This window comes from Somniosus microcephalus, chromosome 15 (assembly GCF_052327205.1).
Source record: "Somniosus microcephalus isolate GS21.2 chromosome 15, FLI_Smic_1.0, whole genome shotgun sequence".
Classification (NCBI taxonomy): Eukaryota; Metazoa; Chordata; class Chondrichthyes; order Squaliformes; family Somniosidae; genus Somniosus; species Somniosus microcephalus.
Window position 1 is genome coordinate 99,134,437 of NC_141001.1, and position 24,775 is coordinate 99,159,211.

Genomic DNA, 24,775 nt, shown 5'->3' on the forward strand with positions numbered 1-24,775 from the left:
AGGGCAAAATAAGTGACTGGCTGAGCTGGCACGAAAGCCGCCAGGGAACAAATGTTTCAAAACAAAAACTAAGAGAATTGCCTTTAGAAGGCCGAATGCACTTGCCTCGAAAGTGTGGGGGATTTTTAAATGCCCCTGCAGGTATGCCGAAGATCTTTTCCCCTGCCAGGTATGCTGGAGATGGAGATTTATTTCCTGTCCCACCAATCTCATTTCTTTGTAATGAGTGAGGTTTCACTTAACAACGTCCACATTAGCTCATTGCTTCAGAGCCAGAATAACTTGCATTTCTTATAATTAAGACCACATACATTGCCAATTGAAGGTATATATATATATCCCCCAGGAAGGGGTAGTAAGTCTGGGTATTTTGGCTTAGAGAGATTTGAAGTAACATGAAAATATCGTTTGACCTCTGAAGGGGTCCAAATCTGATGTTCACTCTCCAATGCGTCGTTCATTTTTGAATTTCTCGCTTATTTTAATTGGAAATAATTAACTATCAGCTCAGAGTATAGAGAGAGAAAAAAAAAAAAAACAGCTGACAGCTATTGTTTGAATCATTCAAAAACAAATACAGAAACAGCGATGAGACTCACAGAGGTAGGACGCAAGACTCGGAGGTAGGACGCGGCAGACAGCAGGTAAATGCAGCATTCAATTAGAAACTAGTTTCACTTCATTGTGCAAGACATTGATAGACAGTAGGCTCAGGAACACTTTCATTAAACAAAAATAACCATTTGTCAAACATCAACATTAATAAGTGCCATCCTATTCAGGTCAGGTAAGCAGGCGTCCAGGTGCTCTTAAAATTATAAAGTAAAAATACTCCATTATTTTATCTTAAAATTTCTAATTTAATACTGCGCATAAATTACAACAGTTTTGAATATTTAATATTATCTTTTATCTATGACCTTAAGCATATGGTAACCATCTGTGAGAGTACCAGAGCCAGGCTCAGTATAAATAACAGCTGTTTTGAAGAACAATCTCATCATCAATTTTCCTTCTAACTGACAGCTGAGCTAGCACCATTAGTAACAGATTCCAGGTAGAGATACTTTGTCCTGGCACATTTTGAAGTTGCGGATTATAGTAATTGGTTATTTTTGCACTGTGCCGATTCCTCTGCAACAGACAGTGCAGCAACTGTTTCCATAATACTGTTATTAAAGGCCGTTTTGGCGAGGGGAGGGAAGGGAGGAGAGGGAGAGGAAGGGGAGAGGAGGGAAAGGGAGGGAGGGAAGGGGGCAGGAGAGGAGGGAAGGGGAGGAACTTATTTCACAGCCAATGTAATATTTCTAAAGCATAGTTACTTTTGAAATGTAGGGAAACACAGCTGGCCACAGCAAGATCCCACAACAATAACCAGATAATTTTGGTGGTGCTGGTTGAGGGATGTACGTTGACCAGGGCACCTCCCCAGCTCTTCTTTGAATAGTGCCATGGGATCTTTTACGTTCACCCGAGATGGCAAACAAGGCCTCAGTTTAATTTCAAATCCGAAAGAATGCAACTCTGACAGTGCAGCACTCCCTCGGTACGAAAGTGTCGGCTTAGATTATGGGCTCAAGTCTCTGCAGTGGGGCCTGCACCCATGACCTTCTGACTTAAAGGCAAGAGTGCCATCACTGAGCCAAGACCAACACCTGAAACACATGTTTACGATTAGCATTTACGTGCTTGACTCTTCTATATTCATGGAAGTGTTTACAACACATGGGTTTAGAGTTTGGCACACAGGTTTCATTGCATCTCTGTGTACAGCTTGGTACAGATAGCAGATCACACTCCACTCCATAAAGGTAACTACTAAGAGAAGTTAAAAAATGCTATTTGAGCAGACGCTCCATTCATCTCTAATCGGTTTATAGCATTCACACAGATTGCTATCTCATAATAACCTGCTCACTGATGCCCAGTTTGGGTTCTGCCAAGACCACTCGGCTCCCGACCACAACAGCCTTGGTCCAAACATGGATAAAGGCACTGAATTCCAGAGGTGAGGCGAGAGTGACTGCCCTTGACATCAAGGCAGCATTTGACAGTGTGGCATTAAGAAGCCCTAGTAAAATTGAAGTCAATGGGAATTGGGGGGGGGGGGGGGGGGGGAAACTCTCCACTGGCTGTAGTCATACCTTGCACAAAGGAAGATGGTTGTGGTGGATGAAGGTCAATCATCACAGCCCCAGAGTTCCTCGGGGCAGTGTCCTAGGCCCAACCATCTTCAGCTGCTTCATCAATGACCTTCCCTCCAACATAAGGTCAAAAATTGGGATGTTCGTTGATGACTGCACTGTGTTCAGTGCCATTCACAACTCCTTAGATAATGAAGCAGTCCATGCCCACATGCAACAAGACGTGGATGACGTTCAGGCTTGGGCTGATAAGTGGCAGTAACATTTGCGCCACAGAAGTACCAGGCAACGACTATCTCCAACAAACAAGAGTCTAACCACCGCCCATTTACATTCAATGGCATTACCATCGCCGAATCCCTCACCATCAACATCCTGGGGGTCACCATTGACCAGAGACTTAACTGGACCAGCCACATAAATACTGTGGCAACAAGAGCAGATCAGAGGCTGGGTATTCTGCAGCGAGTGTCTCACCTCCTGACTCCCCAAAGCCTTTCCACCATCTACAAGGCACAAGGAGTGTGACGGAATACTCTCCACTTACCTGGATGAGTGCAGCTCCAACAACACTCAAGAAGCTCGACACCATCCAGGGCAAAGCAGCCCGCTTGATTTGCACCCCATCCACCACCTTAAACATTCACTCCCTCCACCACCGGTGTACCGTGGATGCAGTGTGTATCATCTACAAGGTGCACTGCAGCAACTGGCCAAGGCTTCTTCGGCAGCACCTCCCAAACCCGTGACCTCTTCCACCTAGAAGGACAAGGGCAGCAGGCACATGGGAACACCACCACCTCCAAGTTCCCCTCCAAGTCACACACCATCCCGACTTGGAAGTATATCACCGATCCTTCATTGTCGCTGGGTCAAAATCCTGGAACTCCCTCCCTAACTGTGGGAGTACCTTCACCACACAGACTGCAGCGGTTCAAGAAAGTGGCTCACCACCACCTTCTCAAGGGCAATTTGGGATGGGCAATAAATGCTGGCCTTGCCAGCAATGCCCACATCCCATAAACAAATAAAAAAAAGTAATAATCCGTTGAAACAGTTCAGTCAAATGAACACCTCAGAGTATCAGAGTAACATTTCTTTCAATCAGACTTACCACATGTGCACACACACACATGAAAAGTATATTTGCATCTCAAATCCTGAATACTAATGGCAAAGTCTTTAACAGCAGTTGCTCCCCTGCCCCCAATTCCCACCTCCTTTACTCCACTCCCCTACAGTTGTATAAAGCTCGGGTTAGACCCCATTCAGAGCACTGCATTCAGTTCTGGGCACCGCACATCAGGAAGGATGTATTGGCCTTGAGAGGGTGCAACGCAGATTCACCAGAATGACACTGGGAATAAAAGGGTTAAATTATGAGGGCAGGTTGCATAAACTAGACTTGTATTCCTTTGAGTACAGAAGATTTAGGAGGTGTTTAAGATGATTAAAGAATTTGTTAGGGTGGATAGAGAGAAACTATTTCCTCGGGGGGCAGGGCGGTGGGGTGGGGAGTTCAGAACAAAGGGGCACAACCCTAAAATTTGAGCGAGGCATTTCAGGGGTGATGTCAGGAAGCACATTCGCACAAAGGGTAGTGGAAATCTGGAACTCTCCCCTCCAAAAATCTGAGAGGCTGGGGCGCAATTGAAAATTTCAAAACTGAGAGATAGATTCTTGTTAGGCAAAGGCATTAAGGGTTACGGAATCAAGGCGGGGAAATGGGTGCAAGATACAGATCAGACATCACCCGATTGAATGGCGAACAGGCTCAGGAGGCTGAATGGTCTACTCCTGTTCCTATGTTCCCTTGAGCCACTGAGCTACAATGGGTTACAATTCCAGTCATAACATAAGAATTAGGAGCAGGAGTCGGCCATTCGGCCCTTCGAGCCTGCTCCGCCATTCAATAAGATCATGGCTGATCTTCTATCTCATCTCTACTTTCCTGCACTATCCCCATATCCCTTGATTCCCTTAATATTCAAAAATCTATCGATCTCTGTCTTGAATATACTCAATTATTGAGGCAGCACAGCCCTGGGGTAGAGAATTCCAAAGAATCACCACAATCTGAGTCTTGCATACACAAGTTTTTAATTAAAAATTTGGAAAACATACTGAAAAACAGTAGGATAACAAGAGTCAGAACTCTCTGGTTTACTGAGGAACCAGCAAATGTCAGGCCTGCATAACATGGTAGCTGTTTGATGGTGCAACTATGTGTCAAGTACTGCTGCCCATTCTTTGTTTAGGCTCCAGTCTTTTATTTAAGCCGTTCTTCATTGAACAGTTTGCATTTTTCAGACATTTCTGTATAATACCCTACCACTGTTCCTCCAAACTACTAACATAGCTGGCACCATGCCAGTGAAAATGACTGATTTTCAAACTAGCACATCGTTTTAAAGTTGCAAAGCTTAAAAGGTAAGCAGCACCAGGTAACTGCAAAATAGTTAACAAATTTATCATCACACACCCATTACAAACCTAAACATTGTGCGATTAGGCTATCCTATCACAATCAACTCAAGTCAAGAGCAGCAGGCTTCTTCAACAGCACCTCCCAAACCCACGGCCTCTACCACCTAGAAGGACAAGGGCAGCAGGCGCATGGGAACACCACCACCTGCAAGTCCCACACATCATCGCGACGTGGAAATATATCGCCGTTCTTTCATCGTCGCTGGGTCAAAATCCTGGAACTCCCTCCCTCCCTGACAGCACTGTGGGAGTACCTTCACCACACCGACTGCTGCGGTTCAAGGCAGCGGCTCACCGCCACCTCCTCGAGGGCAACTAGGGATGGGCAATAAATGCTGGCCTTGCCAGCGACGCCAAAAACCCCTGAACAAATATAAAAAACTTCCAGATGGTAATGTGGAAAGTTACAGGGTTGACAAATTACGATGTTCATCTCACTCCACAATTACAGCGCCTTTTACCCAATCAATCATTCAGTGATGTTAACAAAAACCTACAAGGCTGCAACCACAACCACATCTTCCTCGGCAAGGGCGGTTGTCATGGACACATAGCAGCACATTGCAGGGGGAAAGAAAAGCAGGAATCCAAAGTGGGAATAAGAACAGGAATATGATTAGTTCTAAAATGTAATAAACACGAAGAGGGCGATTTTGCCAGTCCTGGGGAGGCGGGTCTGCTGGGAAAATGGCAGAATCTGGGGGCGGGTACCCATCCCGCCCCCATGCCATCTTCCCAGGAGGCCGGTACCCGACCTGCGCCGGGTCCCGTCTCCTGGAGGCGGGAAGGGGATGACAGCCGCTTAACTGCCTGTTAACAGGTGGTTAGCAGGCAGTTAAGAGGATTATCCCCATTTATCCATCAGAGGTGCGGGCTTCCCGACGTCAGAGGGGTCCAAAAGTGTGCTGTGGAGGTGAGTGAAGGGTGCAAGTGTGGAGAGGTAAGTATGTGAGGTGAGTGGAAAGTGATAGAAAAAGTTTCTGTACCTTTGTTTCTTCCTGCAGGCTTCAATCGTTGGGGATGCGGAGGCTCCGGCATCTCAATGGCAGAGATGACAGATGACATTCTCCGATGCAACAGCCATCTGCTTTCTGCTCACAAGAGAGGTTTGGTGAGCCTCGAGTACAAGAACTCAAAGCTGTCAAACGATGACAATTCATCTGTCAAAAATATTTGACAGATGAAATGTCATACGCTGACGTTCTCTGTAACCAGCTTCCCCTTAATTGGCCTGCTAAGCCTGCTGGGCGGGCTTAACCAGGTCGATCAAGGGAAAATAGCGAGGGTTGGCCACAAGTCGATGGAGGCGGGATTAAAACCCGACAAGCAGCAGTCCTGCCTCCAACGCGCCCCCATTAGCAAAATCACCCCATGATTCAGAGAACAGGTCAAGCCAACGACCCAAGCAACAGTTACGTGCCATTGCAAGTTGAAAGACTCGGTGTACGGTAGTATAGCAGTTATGGTATTGGGCTTGCAACCCAGAGATTGAAAGTTTAAACTACACCAAGGCAAGTTGGAAACTTCAGTTCATTATATCTGTCAACTTGTGAGTTGGCTGATGTTTTACTGTAAGTATCCAACTAATTCACGAATATCCCTCAGGAAAGAGAATGTGCCACCCCTCCTCTATGTGGTCTATGGGTTCTCAACCAGGGGACTGTGAGAAAGGTTCAAGGGGTCCGCCAGAAATAACGAGAGACTATGCAGGAAAGAAAAAGTAATTTTTTGTGCGTGTCTATTGCATGCTGAAAGCACATAAATGAACACGTTCTCAGGTTACGTGATACGTTCTCTCTTTACACAAGGTGTATGAGAGCTATTTCAGTGGGAGCAAGATAAATTACAAAAAGGAAAAATTGTCACGAATGCACACAATACCAGACATGAATACATTTTTTAAAATCGACCTTCAGCTTCAAAACAACAAAACCCACAGAGCGATGATGCAAGCTTCTTTCATCAAGTTCAACCAGAAGGGCTGAGGAACACCGAGGAAGTGCAGGTGCGAGTAAAAAAACATAAAGCCGCTATTAACCCTGCAAAATTAAGGAAATAAGACGACAGCGACTTGATTTTCGGCTAAAGCCGCTGCACCTCGTGCTATTTGGACACGTTGCGCTTTACATCGAGAGGCGCTTACTGCAAAAGATATTGAACCAGGTCTTAACGGCGTTCAACACAACGGTAGCATTCCTTAAATTCATTAAATCCGGAACAAACTCCAAGGGGGAAAAATTCGGTTGATTTGCGCCTCCCGTTTAGGGCGCTAACGGGGCGCAAAGCAACTAGCGCCTGGGCGCTGCGCCGCCAATGCCCCCTGCAAAATTCAGCGTGAGGTTAGCGGTGGCGGAAACCGTTAGCGCCCCGCAGCACTGCGCCTCTGTACGCAGTGCCCCAACCACGATCTTCGGTAGCGCCCCCTGACTTACCGCCTGACGCTATGTCCGTCAGGGTCAGGGGAGCCTACCTGCGGCCGGGGCGGCGCAAATTAAAGAGGTGCCGGGCGGCCATTTTTGTTGCAGGCCGCCTGCTAGCACCTGCCCCCGTTGCTGTCCCTGGCCTCCTGTGAAGCCTCCCCACCCCCCACCCCCCCCACCCCCGGCGGGGTGCCGGCTGCACTCCGTGACCCCGGCACCCCTCGAGTGCTGGGCTCTTTTGCTGGCACTCCAATCCCTGGTGGCCCAGCTGAGCCCCGGGTCGCACTGCGCTAGGCCCCTCCCCTTTAATAAGGGGAGGGAGGCCTGCAGTGCTGCGGCACGTAGCGCCGCGATAGTCACTCGCAGCGCCCCAAGAGGGAGGTGGGGCACTTCCAGTAGCACCCCACATCCCTCTTGGGGCGCGACCAGTGAATTTCGGGTGCAGGGATGCTAATTTTTCCCGGGCGCTAAAATTAGTGCAACCCAATTTTTCCCCTCAAGTGTTTTCCTGCACTTTGTGAGGAAGTGGGTGCAGAGTACAATTCCGTGCTCATGCATACAGAGGTGAGATGGCTATCTCGAGGCAGAATGTTTACCCGTATATTTAATCTCAAGGAACAGGTACGTACTTTCTTAGCTGGTAAGAAACCTGAACTTGCCGAGGTGCTGAAAGATGACGTGTGGCTGGCTAAATTGGGTTACCTCGCATAGAATAGAATGATACAGCACAGAAGGAGGCCATTCTACCCATCATGCCCGTGCCGGCTTTTTGGTAGAGCTATCCAATTAAACCGAGTCCCCTGCTCTTTCCCCATAGCCCTGTAAATTTATTCCCTTCAAGTATTTATCCAATTCCCTTTTGAAAGTTACTATTGATGCTGCTTCACCACCCTTTCAGGCAGTGCATTCCAGATCACAACAACGCACTGTGTTAAAAAAAATGTTTTCTCACGTCGCCTCTGGTTCTTTTGTCAATCACCTTAAATCTGTGTCCTCTGGTTATCGACCATTCTGCTACAGTTTCTCCTTATTTATTTTATCAAAACCATGCAGGCTTTTGAAAACAGAATCATAGAATAGTACATCACAGAAGGAGGTCATTCGACCCATTGAGTCTGTACCGGCTCTATTGAAAAGCAATCCAGTTAGTCCCACCCCCCTGCTCTTTCCCCATATCCCAGCAATTTTTTTCCTCCTTCAAGTATTTACCTTTTGAAACATAGAAACATAGAAGATAGGAGCAGGAGTAGGCCATTTGGCCCCTTGAGCCCACTCCACCATTTAATGAGATCATGGCTGATCATCCAAATTCAGTACCCTGTCCCTGCTTTCTCCCCATATCCCTTGATCCCTTTAGCCTTAAGAAATATATCTAACTCCTTCTTGAATATATTTAATGAATTGGCCTCCACCGCCCTCTGTGGTAGAGAATTCCACAGGTTCACCGCTCTCTGGGTGAAGAAATTCCTCCTCATCTCAGTCCTAAATGGCTTACCCCTTATCCTTCGACTGTGACCCCTGGTTCTAGACTCCCCCGCCATCGGGAACATCCTTCCTGCATCTAGTCTGTCTAGTCCTGTTAGAATTTTATGTTTCAATGAGATCCCCTCTCATTCTTCTAAACTCCAGTGAGTATAAGCCTAATCGACCCAATCTCTCCTCATGCGTCATTCCTGCCATCCCAGGTATCAGTCTGGTGAATCTTCGCTGCACTCTCTCCATGACAAGAACATCCTTCCTCAGATAAGGCGACCAAAACTGCACACAACTCTCAAGGTGTGGTCTCACCAAGGCCCTGTACAACTGCAGCAAGACAGCCTTGTTCCTGTACTCAAATCCTCTCGCTACGAAGGCCAACATACCATTTGCCTTCTTAACCGCCTGCTGCACCTGCATGCTTACCTTCAGTGACTGGTGCACAAGGACACCCAGGTCTCGTTGCACTTCCCCTTTTCCCAATCTATTGCCGTTCAGATAATAATCTGCCTTCCTGTTTTTGCCACCAAAGTGGATAACCTCGCATTTATCCACATTATACTGCATTTGCCATGCATCTGCCCAATCACCCAACCTGTCCAAATCGTACTGGAGTTTCTCTGCATCCTCCTCACAGCACACACGCCCACCCAGCTTTGTGTCATCTGCAAACTTGGAGATATTACATCTAGTTCTCTCGTCTAGATCATTTATATATATTGTGAATAGTTGGGGTCCTAGCACTGATCCCTGCAGTACCCCACTAGTCACTGCCTGCTACTCGGAAAAAGACCCGTTTATTCCAACTCTTTGCTTCCTGTCTGCCAACCAGTTTATCCAAGGCAGTACCTTACCCCCAATCCCATGTGCTTTAACTTTACACGCTAATCTCTTATGCAACTCTTATGAAGGCGACTACTGAATCTGTATCCACCACCCTATCAGGCAGTGGATTCCAAATCCTAACAACTCGTTGCGTAAAAAGATTTTCCCTTATGTCGCCTCTGGTTCCTTTGCCAATCACCTTAAATCTGTGCCCTCTGGTTATCAACCCTTCAGCCACTGGAAACAGTTTCTCCTTATTTGCTCTATCTAAACCCTTCATGATTTTAAACACCTCTATCAAATCTCCTCTTAGCCTTCTCTGCTCTAAGGAAAACAACCCCAGCTTCTCCAGTCTATCCACCTAACTGTAATCCCTCATCCCTGGAACCATTCTAATAAATCTCGTCTGTACCCTCTCCAAACGCTTTATATCCTTCCTAAAGTGTGGTGCCCAGAATTGAAAACAATACTCCACCTGGGGCTAAACTAGTGTTTTAGATAGGTTTAGTTTAACTTCCTAGCTGCTGTACTCCATGTCTCCATTTATAAAGCCCAGGATCCCATATGATTTAGTAAGTGCTTTGTTAAACTGTCCTGCCACCTTCAAAGATTTGTGCGCAAACACCCCCAGGTCTCTCTGGTCTTGCACCCCCTTTAAAATTATACCATTTAGTATGTACGGTCTCCTCATTTTTCCTACCAAAATGTATCATCTCACACCTGTGCTGAATTTGATCTCCCATGTGACTGCCCATTCCACCAGCTTGTCTATGTCTTCTTGAACACCGCTATCAAATCTCCTCTGAACCTTCTCTGCCCCACGAAAAGCAGTAGATGCGAGCTCAATGAATCATTTAAAATCAAAGATTGGTGGATATTTGCTACACAAGGATATATAAAAAGATATTCGCAGACACAGTGAAATTAATCAGCTGAATAAAACTATGCGAGGTAGAAAAAGTCTTTTTTTTTTGCCCAGCATGCAAGAACTGACGCATTCAAAAGGAAACCAAGTATGGAAAGTTGTTGTCTGTGGGGGAGTCTACGGATATGTTTGAGCTCTTACATTCCTTCATTCAAGAAAGAAACATTGACTTTGACATAATCAAGCCACAGCTGGTAGCACATCGCAACAAATGTAATAATTATTTTCCAGAACTCACAACGGAACAATCTGCTCCACACCTGCGGGCTACAAAGCCCCTTAGTGAGAATATTGAAGCTAAACTGCCACCCTCTGTCCTATCAAAGCTATTAGAAGAGCTCACTTTCATTTCATCAGACAGCTCCCTCCGAACCAAGTTCAGTGAAATGCCGCTGGAGATATTTGGGCGCGAATGCTCCGATGAATATAGCGCTGCTTCTTCTGCAGCACTGAAAGTGTCGGTCCTATTTATGTACAACCTACATATGCGAAGATGGATTTTCAGCATTGACATCAAGGACAACAAAGTGCCGAGCCAGGATGAACACTGATCACGACACACGCGTACTTGTCGAAGATACCTCCGCGCCTTGACAGAATTGTTGCTCAGCACCAGCAACAAGATTCACATTTAAGGAAGTAAAACAAAAATAAGCAATATACATGTTTAATTGTGTAACTAATTGTTACACAGAAAAAATACTTGTGTTGTGTTACAGACGGTCGTGGAATTTTTATAACACAGGAAGGGGAGGGGGGGGGGCGGCCTCAGAAGTGAAAAGATCGAGAACCCCTGGTCTAACTTTCATCTATTAGATTTGGCCTAACAAGCTAATCAGAGGCACAAACAATCACCCCACCACATCAAGGACCTCAGTGGCCCCTCATCAGCACCCAAGGCCAGCTCGGGGATGCCAGTATTGCCAACATCCAGAGAATATTTATTTTTTAAATGATGAACTAATTCCTTTTTACCCCATCCTTTCAAAATAACAGCTGACAGATAAAAATCATAGGGAATAATAATTTTGCTAATGGGTTTCGAACAATTGTGCCACAATTTCCACAGCTTTCTTCGGGCTTCAAAGGGTGGAAATCTTCCAACATTTTCGCATGGCTTCAAAACCTTTTATTGTTCAAAATCTCTTGACAGTTCACACATCAAAATTCTTACTTTCAACTTTTTTTTTTTTTAAAGCTCATTTAATCAGCAATTTTGAATGTACTTATACAGGCAGAAGCAGATTTCATGTTGCGCATTTCTAATACATTTTTATTGTGAATGTGGTGATGTTTAATCCACACCATTTGCATCCATTAACTGACAAAACACAGCAGCAAGATTGAAGATTAGAGCAGCATGCTTACTCGCCAATAGAAAAACTTGGCAGGAATGTATACTCGCCCCTCACTCCCTCCACCAACTAATCAGCATTTTCTATTTTCGGAAGTACTAAGATTATAAGAGACGTGGGGAAAACAATAGCACAATACCAAAGACAAATAATCTCACTGTTGTAAAACACAAGATAAGATAATGACACCTGATCAATTGTCTTCTGTTCCAGAGCTCATTTCAAATTATATTATTTTGGACGATAATATTTCTGTTGGTTATCCAAATGGTAGGCATAGTTTTCAACCGAGGGGACAGCCACATGAATATTTGCAATAATTGCCATGAAATATTATGACATGTGGAATAAACATACCCTTAATCAAATACCATCAACATTTAATGCATTAATACTGGTATTTTAATACATTGATGCTACTGCACTGTAATCAAAGTGTGTAAATGGACTTCCAACTTCTACTGCAAGGCAATAATTTAGCTTAATTAAATTAGTTCTATTCGCACTGCTTACCTTAAATAGCCCATGTCTACTGTTCCGTTGACCGAGCCATAAACTGATTCCTGGATTGAGATTGGTCTGCGGAGGATCTACGACACGCTCATAAATCCTGCGGAAAAGAGCACATATTTTGCACAGTTCAAAAGTCGGTGTCAAAGGTTTTAGAACAATAAATTGTTGAGTCATTAATATTCCACATGAATAGGTGAATGACAAGTCGATTTTCCCCCCCACTCATTTCAACAGAGTATAAAGACTGCATGGTTCAATGTAGAGATGTCATTTTTTTTCCCAATCAATCAATCTTTTAAAAAAATAAAAATCGCTATCCATTTTTCACAACTGTTCAAATGCAACCTTTCTCCGGCCAGTCTGTAGGTGAGCAAATTCTTTCAGGACTTCAAGGTTTGCATCAAAGTCTCAAGTGCTGCCTAATTTTTCAGAATTTGAAATTGGAAAGCTGCTTGAAACTTTTTCCCCCAGACTGAAGTACATCTACTTATTTTTTTTTACATAAATAATTCTCATACATCTTCAACTGTCAATGCCATTCTTTTAAATCAGCAGTTACAAAACAGCAAAGCAGAACTAGGATCAAATCAACCAGCGGTAGATCCCGTAACCTGCTGGTCCTGAAAACCACCAACCTTTAGGAGAAGGGACGTATAGAAATTTAAAGGGTAAACAACTCAATGGAGAAAAAAAATCCTCGGTCCTAGGGGTCAGAATTTAACCAAAACAAACACTGAAAGGTTATTCACAACTGGAAAACAGTACCACTCAACAGCCCTTCCCATGTTCCATTCTAGGCCCATCATTAAAATATTATGATTGACTTGGAGCAATAATCCATTGCAGCTTTCCAGGACTGCAATTTTCACTGTTAGATTTAAAAAGAGAATTAAAAGGAATGAACAGAGCAAAAAGTTTTATTTCATGATATTGGGCCAGAAATTCGGGTCCCCACGGGTGAGTACAGGCTGGGTACTCACGCGTAGGGCCAACGAAAGTGCCGGTTTCGTGCATGCACTGCGCATGCGCGGGAAACCGGAACTTCCGCTCCCTTAAAGGAAGGTCGAACGCATGCGCCGGAGAGGCAGCGCGTACGCCTGGAACTTCTGTTTCTTTTACAGGTTTCTCCGGGAGGGTAAGTCTCCAGCAGCTGCGCGTTTAAAAAGCAGTCGCAAGGCCTGCTTTTAACAAGGTAAGTGGTGAATTAAGTAAAATTAAAACATTTTTTCCACAGGTTTATTATTTTTAAATACTTTAAAGAAGGTAAGTTTATTTTTAGCCCCATTAAAAACTGTAATTAATTTTTTCAAAAATTTAAATTGTTTAAAATAGTTATTTGATGTAATTTATAGTTATTTTAAAAATGTGATTTAAAAAAAAAAAAATTATTTGAAGTTTTAGTTAGGTTTTGGGGCCGATCTCTATTCATAGGTTTGACAAACCTATAGAGATTCCCTGCTACGATTGGCTCTCCATGGCCCACGTGATCCCAGGGGACGCTTCGAACTAACGGCGCCCCTGGGATACGCAAGCACTGCGCGCCGGCAGTTGGAGCAGGCCCAGGATCGGAATCCCATGCGGGCCCACAGCTCAATGGCCGGCGCGCTAGGTAAGTGCAGGTCGGGGGCTTGCACCCGCGGGAAGCCTCCGACCCAAATTTCTGGCCCATTCTGATTACAAAACTTCCAAAATTATAATATTTTTTCTATTAATTCTCGGGATGCGGATGTAGGTATTGCTGGTATGGTGGGAATTTATTACCTCAGTTACCCTGAGGTGGCAGCGGTGGTGGGCCTTCTTCTTGAACTGTAATTCTTTGTAGCGGTTTGATACAGCTGATTGAAGTGGCCTGGTAAGCCAGAGGGCAGCCAAGGGTCAACCATGTTAGTGTGAGACTGGAGTCACATATAGGCCAGACCAGGTAAAGAAGGTTTACTTCCTGAAAGGATATTAGTGAACCAGTTGGGTTTTTAACAACAATCTAACAGTTTCATGGCCACTTTGCTGGTACCAAAAAACTGAGTTCAAATTGACATGGTGGGGTTTGAACTCATTGTCTGGTTTATTAGTCTGGAACTCTGGGCTACTAATCCAGTAACATAACCACTGTACTACCGTACCATTATTTATTCAAGAAAGAGACTGCCGTTATTCTCAAACGCCTTGCAAAGAAGTGATATGGCTGAAGCCCACCATTTGCAAAGTCACCCTTCACTACTTAAAGCCAAGGACAGAGATAAAAACAGAAAATGCTGGAAATGCTCAGCAGGTCAGGCAGCATCGATGAGTATTTCCAGCATTTTCTGTTTTTATTTCAGATTTCCAGCATCTGCAGTATTTTGCTTCAGCCAAGGATAGAGTCTTGGTATAAATTCTACATGGGAAACAGAGTCCTCAGCAATATTTATTCACAGTTCTATGCAAGAACATATGCCACGGTAACCCACAAGGTTTAATTAATTGAGCACAGCATGCCCTGACACAAAGAATAAGAAACAGCAGAGAAAAAGACACCTGTAATTAAATGAACTCAACTGCAAGTCATACAATAAATTATTTTATTTCCATTTGGGTTTAATCTTCCTTTAAATTACATCTGTATCCCAATTAGGCTTTAGCCCCAGATCTTTCAATTTGGGGCCCTGATGTCACAATCCTTTAAGGGCCAATAATTCAGGTACATTAGTTATTTGCTATACAACTCCACAAGGGTTAGGATTGGCAGGAAACTCGACTTGCTCTATATAACCTCGCTCGAACAAAGTGTACATGCTATTCAGTTCATTGCACAATCTACCATTACAGCGAAGAAGACGTCTCCTCTTCCATTGTCTCAGCCAACAACTTCACGGAACTTCACCCCAATTATTATAGAAGCATACAGCACAAAAGGCGGACATTCGGCCCATCGTGCCTGTGCCGGCTCTCTGAAAGAGCCGTCCAATTAGTCCTACTCCCCTGATTTTTCCCCGTAGCCCTGCAAATTTTTCCTTATACAAGAGCGAAATGGGACAGATTCGCTTTTTATTTTAAAATAATCTGAATGCTGAAAAGATTCAACAAACAAAAAAATAAATTCTTCAGCTTGATTCCAAGAACACCATGAATATAAAGGTTTGAAAATTATCTGACGATTTTGATTTCTAGAATTCTAATACCAGTTACAACAACAACAACGTGTATTTATAAACCACTTTTAACATAGGAGGAAAACGACCCAAGGCACTTCACAGAAGTGAAATCGGACAAAATTTGATGACGGGTCAAAGGAGGAGATATTAGTAAGGGTGACACAAAGCTTGGTCAAAGAGGGTCTTAAAAGGAGGAGAGGTAGGCGGAGAGGTTTATGGAGGGAATTCGAGAACATGGGCCTGAATATTAACCAGGCGGGTTATGTAGTCGGGGATGTGGAGTCTTGCACCCCGCACATTGTGGAGTTTTAACCCCACAGCATGCGTCTTTTGGCCCTGACAGATTCCTCGCTCGGATGTCAGCCTGATTGACAGGCTTGGCTTCCAGTCGTGCAGGCCACAGGACCAGGTAGGTCCGATCCATGACCCGGGGTGGGGAGAGGCGGGGGGTCCGATCACCGACCCCAGGGGCCTTCGTATGGGGGCGGGGGGGTGTACTCCTGCTCCTCCTGGCCCACAAGTAGTGCTGTAAAGTCACTTAACATCTCCACGAAACTGTCCTCACCTCATGTCAGCTACCATGTTTCCCGAGGCCTGGGAAACCCAGCCGCCCACTGCAAAACTGTTAAATCAGACGCTGCCAGCCTCATTAAAATATTTAAATTGCCAACCCTCCTTCTGGGAGTGGGTTGGCTGCCCGCCCCTTGTCCCACCTCCATAAAACTTTGAAGTGGGCGGGTTGGGGTTCAGATTTTTTAAATTTTAACCTCTAACTCAAACCCAACCCATCCGTTTGTGTGCGCTAAAATTCAGCCAGTCGGGTCTAAATGGTTGGAGGAACGGTCACCAATGGCGAGTCGAAGGGACTGGGGTGCACAAGAGATCAGAGTTGGATCAATGCAAAGCTCTTGGAGGGTTCTAGAGCTGGAGATGGTACTAGTTGCAAAATTAGAATTATCCCCCTGCCCCCGCCATAAAGTGGGCTCCAGTGCTGCACGCTAGCTATAGGAAAAAAGAAAGAGTTCACTATGCCAGGATTTGTGCCAGTGCTTCTTTAAGTCTGTCGCTACTGCCAGATCTTGGCCAGCAATCTCTTCAGCGGTCACTTGATAGCACGAATGGGTGTGCCAAGGGGTCATCCCTCCAATTTTCCATCCTTATTAGGAATTACTGATGTGCCTCAATAATCCCGAGACTCGATGTTAGCGAAACAAAACAAGGCTTTTATTAACTTAGAAGATAACATGCAGTGGAGAGAGGTATCTTCCATCTGGAGCTCTGCAGTACTGGATATGAGGCCAGACTGAGCTGGCTTACATAGAGGCCAGGTATGGGCGGAGCCCTACACACAACACATTCCATACATTCCAATATACAATACAATGGTGAGGAGAAACCTGAAACCAACCACAGTCACAGGCAATACAATGGTGAGGGGAAACCTGAAACCAACCACAGTCACAGGCAGTGATGAATGGAATATTTCATCACAATTACCTAGCTACTGCTTAGCATGTCAGCTGAAATCAGGAACCCACCAGGTAGTGAGGAATTCTTAGGGCACAAGATGTTGAAATATCAGCTCATTCTGCCACTTCATCAATACTGAAAACCTTTAAATACAAACAAACTCACAATCTCAGGATGGCCCAAAGCGCTTTACAGCCAATGAAGTGCTGTCACTGTTGTAATGTACAGAAACATGACAGCCAAATTACGCATAGCAAGGTCCCGGAAACAACAAAATAATGACCAGATAATCTGTTTTTAGTGATTTTGGTTGAGGGATAAATATTGGCCAGGACAACAGAAGAATTCCCCTTCTCTTCAAATAAAGTCATGGGATTCACTCGAGAGGTCGGGTGGGACCTTATTTTAATGCCTCATCCAAAAGACAGCACCTCCGACTGTGCAGCACTCCCTCGGTACTGCAGTGAAGCGTCAGCCTGGATTGTATTCAAGTCTCTGGAGAGGGACTTGAACCCACATCCTTCCGACTTAGACGCAAGGGTGCTACCACTGATCCAAGGCTGACACTTGATGGGATTGGAACACACTGTTGGGCCACTACACGAACGTCAGACTTCCATAGCATTGTAGCTAAATGGGTGGCAACTAATGGTGGAAGAGGAGCATTGCACAAGGAGTAACCAAGTGTCAGAGGAGGATGGGATGAAACCATGAAGGGGCTTCAAAGCATTCAATCATGAACAACATTTATGGGTTTTGCATAAATGTTACTTATGAGAGATTTTTTCAGGGACAAGTTTTTGAGCAATTTGATTGGTTGGTTTCTGTTACTTGCTTGTGCAGGATTGGTAGGTTTGGGAAAAAAACAGAAGGCATATCATTGCTAGATTTCTGCCTACTCCTTACCGACTGAACAAATCAAAAGCAGTTTCTTTCATATATCGTCAATCCACTATTTGATTGGTAGTTTAACAGGGGCATTCTCATTTCAGCAAATCACTGATTATTACCTGAAGGATGTGACACTTGAGGGGTGATGCCCTGAGGAGGGACACTTCTGAGGCATGAATCAAGGCCAATCAGGTGTCATGCCTTTGAAAGACGTGGCATAATGTGATGTGACAGAAAAGTGATCAGATTCGACAGATTAATTTTATACATGTTGCAGGGAGAAGGTTACCAACTTAGTCAAACACTGAAGCCTCATTGCTATACTTTATACCAGCAAAGAGATACAGAAAAGTGTGATGTAACCCTCTACACTAGTCAGAGCCCAGCTGGAGAACTGGATGCCATAAAAATAACTAAAGTATTATATTCTGTACATAAAGAGTTAATAGTTTAAATCTGGTCTTAATTATTTTTATAATACTATGCTCTTGGTTCCCACTTACTCATTTCAAAAGTAGTATGTAAATCAGTCTGGGATGGTAAATATGCAAAACAGAACAACCAACCAAGAAGGCGTTAGATCAAGGGGTTTACAGTATTTTGTTTAAGCAGAGGGAAGATGGAGTGATTTATGAATCTGTCTACTAGATTACAACCTTTAGCAGCTCTTTACTGAAATTGTATACTATATATTTAGAGAAACAATTTTATAACACATTGTTACACTTTCAGCTGTGTTGACTGCTTTCTGTCACATATACTAGGCAGTATCGCATCATAAAATTTTGAACAGATTTCCGCCCTTTCATGATATAAATACTAAAAGATTTCTCAGTCGCACAATAGGAAGACTTTTTTTCTGCAGCAGACTCCTACATTATTCACTGTAACTTACTTTTCATAGCCAGATTGGAAGATAGATTTATCATTGGTAGACACATGCACAAATGTTACAAAGAAGTAAAATCACCACTGTGAACCACGCTGACAGCTGTCCCTTTGGACAGAGCAATCGGATACAAAATCAGATTTCTAACCTGCAGAGGCCTCCGTTTCAAATTAAGTAGCATCATACTACATTTTCCCCACGGTGAGTCTGACAATGATTTGGATTGAATTCTAATTTATAGAGTCCTTATAGGTCAAATGCTTTTGGCTAACCTCATCATTGGAAAGTGGTGGCCCACACACCTGCTTCCATATATTAAATTATTTTTATAATGCTACGGTCTTGGTTCCCACTTACTCATTTGAAAAGTAGTGCGTAAATCAGGCAGCACATCAGGAGATCACGCCTTCCACTTTGCAGGGAATTGTCTATTGCCGAAGCTCCAGCCAAGGTGGAAATGCATTCCAGTACAAGTCAGCTCATTTCACCCACAGTCTCACAAGCCATGTTAACTTAATAAATGACAACGATGCATATATTTGGAGCTCAGAGCATTAACAGCTGTCCTCTCAGTCCAGTTAAACAATCTACTGGCCCCTACTCTCTGCACCAATGATTGGCTGCAAGTGTCCCATCCATTCTTTAAAGGCATCACCAGTCCTTTGTGAGAAGGGTTTCTTTGAACAGGCTCAGTCCAAAGACCAGTCAGGTCTCTAAATAGCGTCACAGCCTATAGGAAAGCTCCAATTCCAATACAGAAGGAGTGCTGCAGGAGACATGGTACTCGGCTAACAACCCAGGAGTTCAGATCCCACGTGGCAAATTGTGACGTTAAATGTAATAAACCTGGTAATTTGTTGCCTGGCATCAGAAAGCTTGTCATGAAAATCCAATTACAGTTCTTCAGAGAAGGGAACCTGGTCTGGCCAACATGTGACTCTAGCCCACACTATGTGATTGACTCTTCTAAGTTACTCAGCTGTAATTCTACAGCTGAATGCTACAATTCAAGATGGTAGGTAGGCCTGCCAACACCTTTTCAGTGCAACTAGAGATAGGCAATAAACATAGAAAAATAGGAGCAGGAGTAGGCCATTCGGCCCTTCAAGCCTGCTCCGCCATTCAATATGATCATGGCTGATCCTCTATCTCAATACCATATTCCTGCTCTCTCCCCATACCCCTTGATGCTTTTTGTGTCTAGAAATCGATCTATCTCCTTCTTAAATATATTCAGTGGCTTGGCCTCCACAGCCTTCTGTGGTAGAGAATTCCACAGGTTCACCACCCTCCGAGTGAAGACATTTCTCCTCACCTCAGTCCTAAATGTCCTACCCCGTATCCCGAGACTGTGACCCCTCATTCTAGAGCCCCCAGCCAGGGGAAACATCCTCTATGCATCCGGTCTGTCCAGCCCAGTCAGAATTTTAAACGTTTCAATGAGATCCCCTCTCATTCTTCTAAACTCTAGTGAATATAGGCCTAGTCGTGTGGCCTTGCCTGTGTTGCCCACATTTGAGGACAAAAAAAAATGCTGTCTGATTTTGCAGGGTTAAATCAATCACATCTCTTGTAAACATACACAGTAAAACAACATGCTTTAAAAGATTAATGTCAGCAAAGAATTTTCTGCCAACATTGGAACCTCAGCCACATTACTGTATTAAGAACTGAACTGTACCCTGTTAAGTCTGTGTGTTCTAGTTGTATTTAAGATTAATTACTGACACAGACTACAAGAATAACGCTTCAACAGGTCTTTACTAGTTGGAGGTCAGGGCTATACTAACAGCAATATCACTACACAGTACTTATATACCGGTGGTCACCACCGGTATTACGTATACAGCAGCCAGAGAAAGTAGTACATCTCTTAAGGTGGAACGGGCTTAAGTTCTCTTAAGGTGGAACAGGTTACATACACCACATACCCCATTAATGTAAACTTGGCCAAGTTGGTAGCACTTACACCTCTAAGTCAGAAGATTGTGAACTCAAGGATCTGAGCTCATGATCTAAGGTGACACTTCAATGCAGTATTGAAGATGCTGCCCTTTGGATGAGATGGTAAAACCAAAGCATCAGTTATACTACCACAGCAATGATATTAACAGTGTACTACGGACAAAGGAAAGGTTTCAACTCAAAAAATGTGCTACATTGTCCGACATGAAACTGTAGGAAAAATAGGCTGGGTCAGGTTGTGATCTAACTGTGAAGCTTTTTTGTTTGTTGTTTAACTCATTGATACTTTCCATTTGATTACCAAAAAATTATTAGCTCTCCCAAATTCCTCACGTCAGAAAATCGATTCACTCTTGGAAAAAAAAGTTAGGTTACTGCTGACATCTAAAGACATCCAATTAAACAGGAGAACTACCCAAGTTAACTTGCATCGATCAGGCTGTGTGTTTTCTACAGGATTTGTGGTCAAATGCAACAATCTTTGCATGTTCAGGGGAAAAAAAAAATTTCACAGGTTATGCACAGACTAAACAAAATATATAAGCTAGTCAAGGGTTAGTATTTGCTGTACCCTTTAACTGGCATATGCAAAGCTTTATTTAAACAAACAGAATAAACTTATAAACTGCAAAAGCATACGGAGAGAGAGCAGCAAGCTAAATATTACATTGAAAGGTTAGATTACGAAATCACTCGAGCTTATTGTTAAGTTCAGCTCAGGTAAAATGTCAAATTTGGCATTTAAAAAAAATCATTGGTCAAACTGATGTTAAATACCAATTGCTACCTTAATTCATTGTTCAAACTGGTTTTAATACTGATTCCTGCATTAAATCATTGTTCAAACTGGTTTTAATATGGATTCCTGCATTAAATCATTATTCAACCTGGAAACTTCATCCCTGCATTCCCACTGACTGTGCCGAAATAATTCGTGTTTAAGCAGCTGCTTTTGGTGAGCATTTTTATCGCCTAAAACATAGCGAAAGTGAAAAACGTAGGTCCCCTGATCTCAGAAGCATTTTGTTGATCACTATCTTAACGTTCTTATGTATCTTCCTCATCCCATTATTGATTTCAGTAAACCAGTTTTCTGGTATCAATGGTTAATAAAAAGCAGGATAGTTTAAAACTCAAGATTATGAAAAATTAAAGCCAAGTAATGTGATTTAAGAGAGTTGGAGGATACGGACTTCCCAGCGTCTGACATCAAGAATTCCATGTACCATTCAAAACATACACCCCGAACCATAGATACAGTATTCCAAGTCTTACCTGTTGCAGTCCACATGCAATAAGAGATGGGAAGCACTGATCGAGAGTGCAATCCGGTGCCACATCCCATCAGCCAGTCGATATGGGAATACTTCGGTGCGGGGTTTACCATCGAAACGGTAGTGATATCTTATCTCATCCCTTTGGCCGCTGCTCTCCAGCTCAAAATACCTGCGTTCAGTACAACAAATAATAAAGATCAAACTATTCAAGATTGATATTCAGTGCAAACTACATCAATGTAAAAGCATCACAGTCGCAATGTATTTATTAAAACACATATTATGCTGGACCTTATTAACTGACTTGTGAACAGTTCCATTTTCTTTGCAAATTCCGCATTCAAGTCTTACTATCAACCAGGAAAATATTGACGTGTCCATTTGTTTGAGAAATTTCAGGCCAGACCCATGTGATCTTCCTTTCCTCCCTCAAATAAAACCACTCCAGCAAGAGCTAATCTTCAGTTCCCATCAACCGGACCAAACATCTAGTTTACAGTTGAATGACAAGACATGACATTCTCCTTAAAAGGGAGAGTAAAACATATCCTCCTGAATGCACGTGTTACATAACAGCACAAGTGCATACAGTATCCACCCCAGAAATCCTTCGTTTCTTTTTTGGAAACGGAGACAACTGGTGTTTCCACAACTGAAAAGACCTCTAAATAGTAGATGAAGCAGATTCAAACTGTTCTAGCCAGGTCACAATTGAAGACTGTCCAAACGGGTCAAGAGCATGAAGCATGGTGGAGAGTGGAGAGGCGCACCAATGTCAGTGTTCTCGCTCAGGTCAACATCCCCAGCATCGAAGCTTTGACCACGTTCGATCAACTCCGATGGACGGGCCACATTGTCCGCATGCCCGATACGAGACTCCCAAAGCAAGCGCTCTACTCGGAGCTCCGACACGGCAAGAGAGCCCCAGGTGGGCAGAGGAAACGCTTGAAGGGCACCCTCAAAGCCTCCTTGAAAAAGTGCAACATCCCCACCGACACCTGGGAATCCCTGGCCCAAGACCGTACAAAGCGGAGGAGAAGCATCCGGGAAGGCGCCGAGCACCTCGAGTCTCTTCGCCGGGAGCAAGCGGATGCCAAGCGCAAACAGCAGAAGGAGCGCACGTCAACCCAAGCACCCCACCCACCCGCCCCTTCAACCACCGTCTGCCCCACCTGTGACATAGACTGCAGGTCCCGCATTGGGCTCATCAGTCACCTGAGAACTCATTTTTAGTGTGGAAGCAAGTTATCCTCAGTTCCAAGGGACTGACCAAGAAGGAGAGTATACTTTCAATCCGAAAGTAAGAAATGTTATAGTTGGCAGCTAATAAGGCAAATGTCTTCATCTGCTCTACCCCAGGTGTGGTATAGGTGGCCTATTCCACAGTAGTGCCATTGGCCTTCCTGCTTCTTGATAAATATGTTCAACAGCAGATAGTATCCTGATTACGTTACAGCTCTGCTGTGTGAAATCTCAGCTATATGCGAGCAGGAAGTTCCAAATGAACATAAATGACAAACGGGTGCAAGTCAGATTAGACTATAGTTTCTTGCTGTACTGACCACTGAATCATGCCCATCTTGTCCTACCTGCTGCATAAAATGTACATCACACAGCGTTTTCTTGTACCCCTTATGTTTTCCTGAATAATTAATGCAAACTAACTTTCTTCATGGTACTTGTCCCTTGTCTTAGAGAATAACTTCACCTACACTACAGAATATGGGTTAGGTGTACCATATTCTGCTTCGCAAAGGGGAAGCTGGAATCCGAATGCAGCTATGAAGAAAATTAAATGTACATTAATGGATTAAGATAGTGGAGTACTGATAAACATTCGAGCTGATTTATAAAATTTCCTGTCTAACAATCCCATTATTTCCAATAGGGAAGTTCTCAACCATAAAACATTTCGTGCAGTGCATTTTAAAAGTCAATTGTGTGTTTTACAATAGTCACTTAACAATGTTCAATTATCCTTGCTAAATTCAGGCTGAGTGATAGTCATAAACTCATACTGCCTTTGGAGAAATCCTGGTAAAAAAAAAAATCAGTGATGCAAACAGTACTTAAATGAAAGGGATGCCAAAGAGCTCCAGGTAAATGATCATAGATAGAGCAGTCTGACCAACGTAATCTGAATAAAATTGATAGATAGAGTGATCATTCAACTTTAGTCAGGTTGGGAGAATAGTCAGGGGAAAAGCATGCAGTCGGCACTCAAGAAATGGACACTTTTGCTGGATACAGAAAGGTTGATTTCTGTACCAGCGTCAGAAGTGAAGAAACTAGACAAGCTTAAGATGGACATCAACAGTGAAAGCCAAGGGATACTTGCAGCTCAGATCGTTAGACCAGCAGTGTTAACACAAAGTAATGTGGCTAATAACACAATGGGGTAGAGGTTAGACCTCACTGCATCCGTTTATGGGCGCAAACCGGGCACGAGACCCAATTTCAGGGACCAACGCCCTGTGCTCCAAGGACACCTGAAAAACATCCGACCTACAATTAGGTCAGGTCGTTTTTCAGGCATCTGGGGCGGTTGCCTAAAACCGGCATTAGGCCCCTTGCATGTGCTAATGAGGGGCCTACTGCCGGTTTTAGAACCTGTGTGACACTGGGCTGCCCTGAGCGGAGCGCTTCTTCTATTCAGGTTTTCTAGATGTGGATGCAGCCGAGGCAGTGCCACCGCCAAAAAGATTGTTTAATTTTTGTTTAAACGGAGGCGGAGCCAGGAGGAGCAGGAGTGCTTCTCACGGCTCAACAGCACTCCTGCCGCCTGCGATCGGCTCCCCTCCCGCTATCCTCCTCCCCCCTTTCTGGGGCTTACCCGAGGCCTGTTGCCGACGAGGCAAGGAGCCCAAAATTTACTGCTTTAGTCGAGCGAGCTGCCTGTGGTGGTGCTGCAGCTGCCGGCAGTATTTAGATGAAGCCCAAAGACCAATTTCTCGTGATGTTCGGGCCTCCGAGTGCGGGCACAGGGATCATTCCCTGCGCCTATTTG

General features: G+C 44.1%; 1 protein-coding gene across 1 annotated transcript in view; it reads right to left on the reverse strand.

The window, feature by feature from the left end:
• The window catches only part of LOC147107099 (protein kinase C-binding protein NELL1-like), a 974,256-nt gene that overhangs the window by 912,702 nt on the left and 36,779 nt on the right, over window positions 1-24,775 (reverse strand). The window contains exons 4-5 of the mRNA XM_086008154.1: window positions 21,767-21,937; window positions 12,146-12,242 (exon numbers count right to left, since the gene is read on the reverse strand). Of these exons, the coding sequence (XP_085864280.1) occupies window positions 12,146-12,242; window positions 21,767-21,937 (268 nt within the window). The remainder of the gene's footprint in view (window positions 1-12,145; window positions 12,243-21,766; window positions 21,938-24,775) is intronic.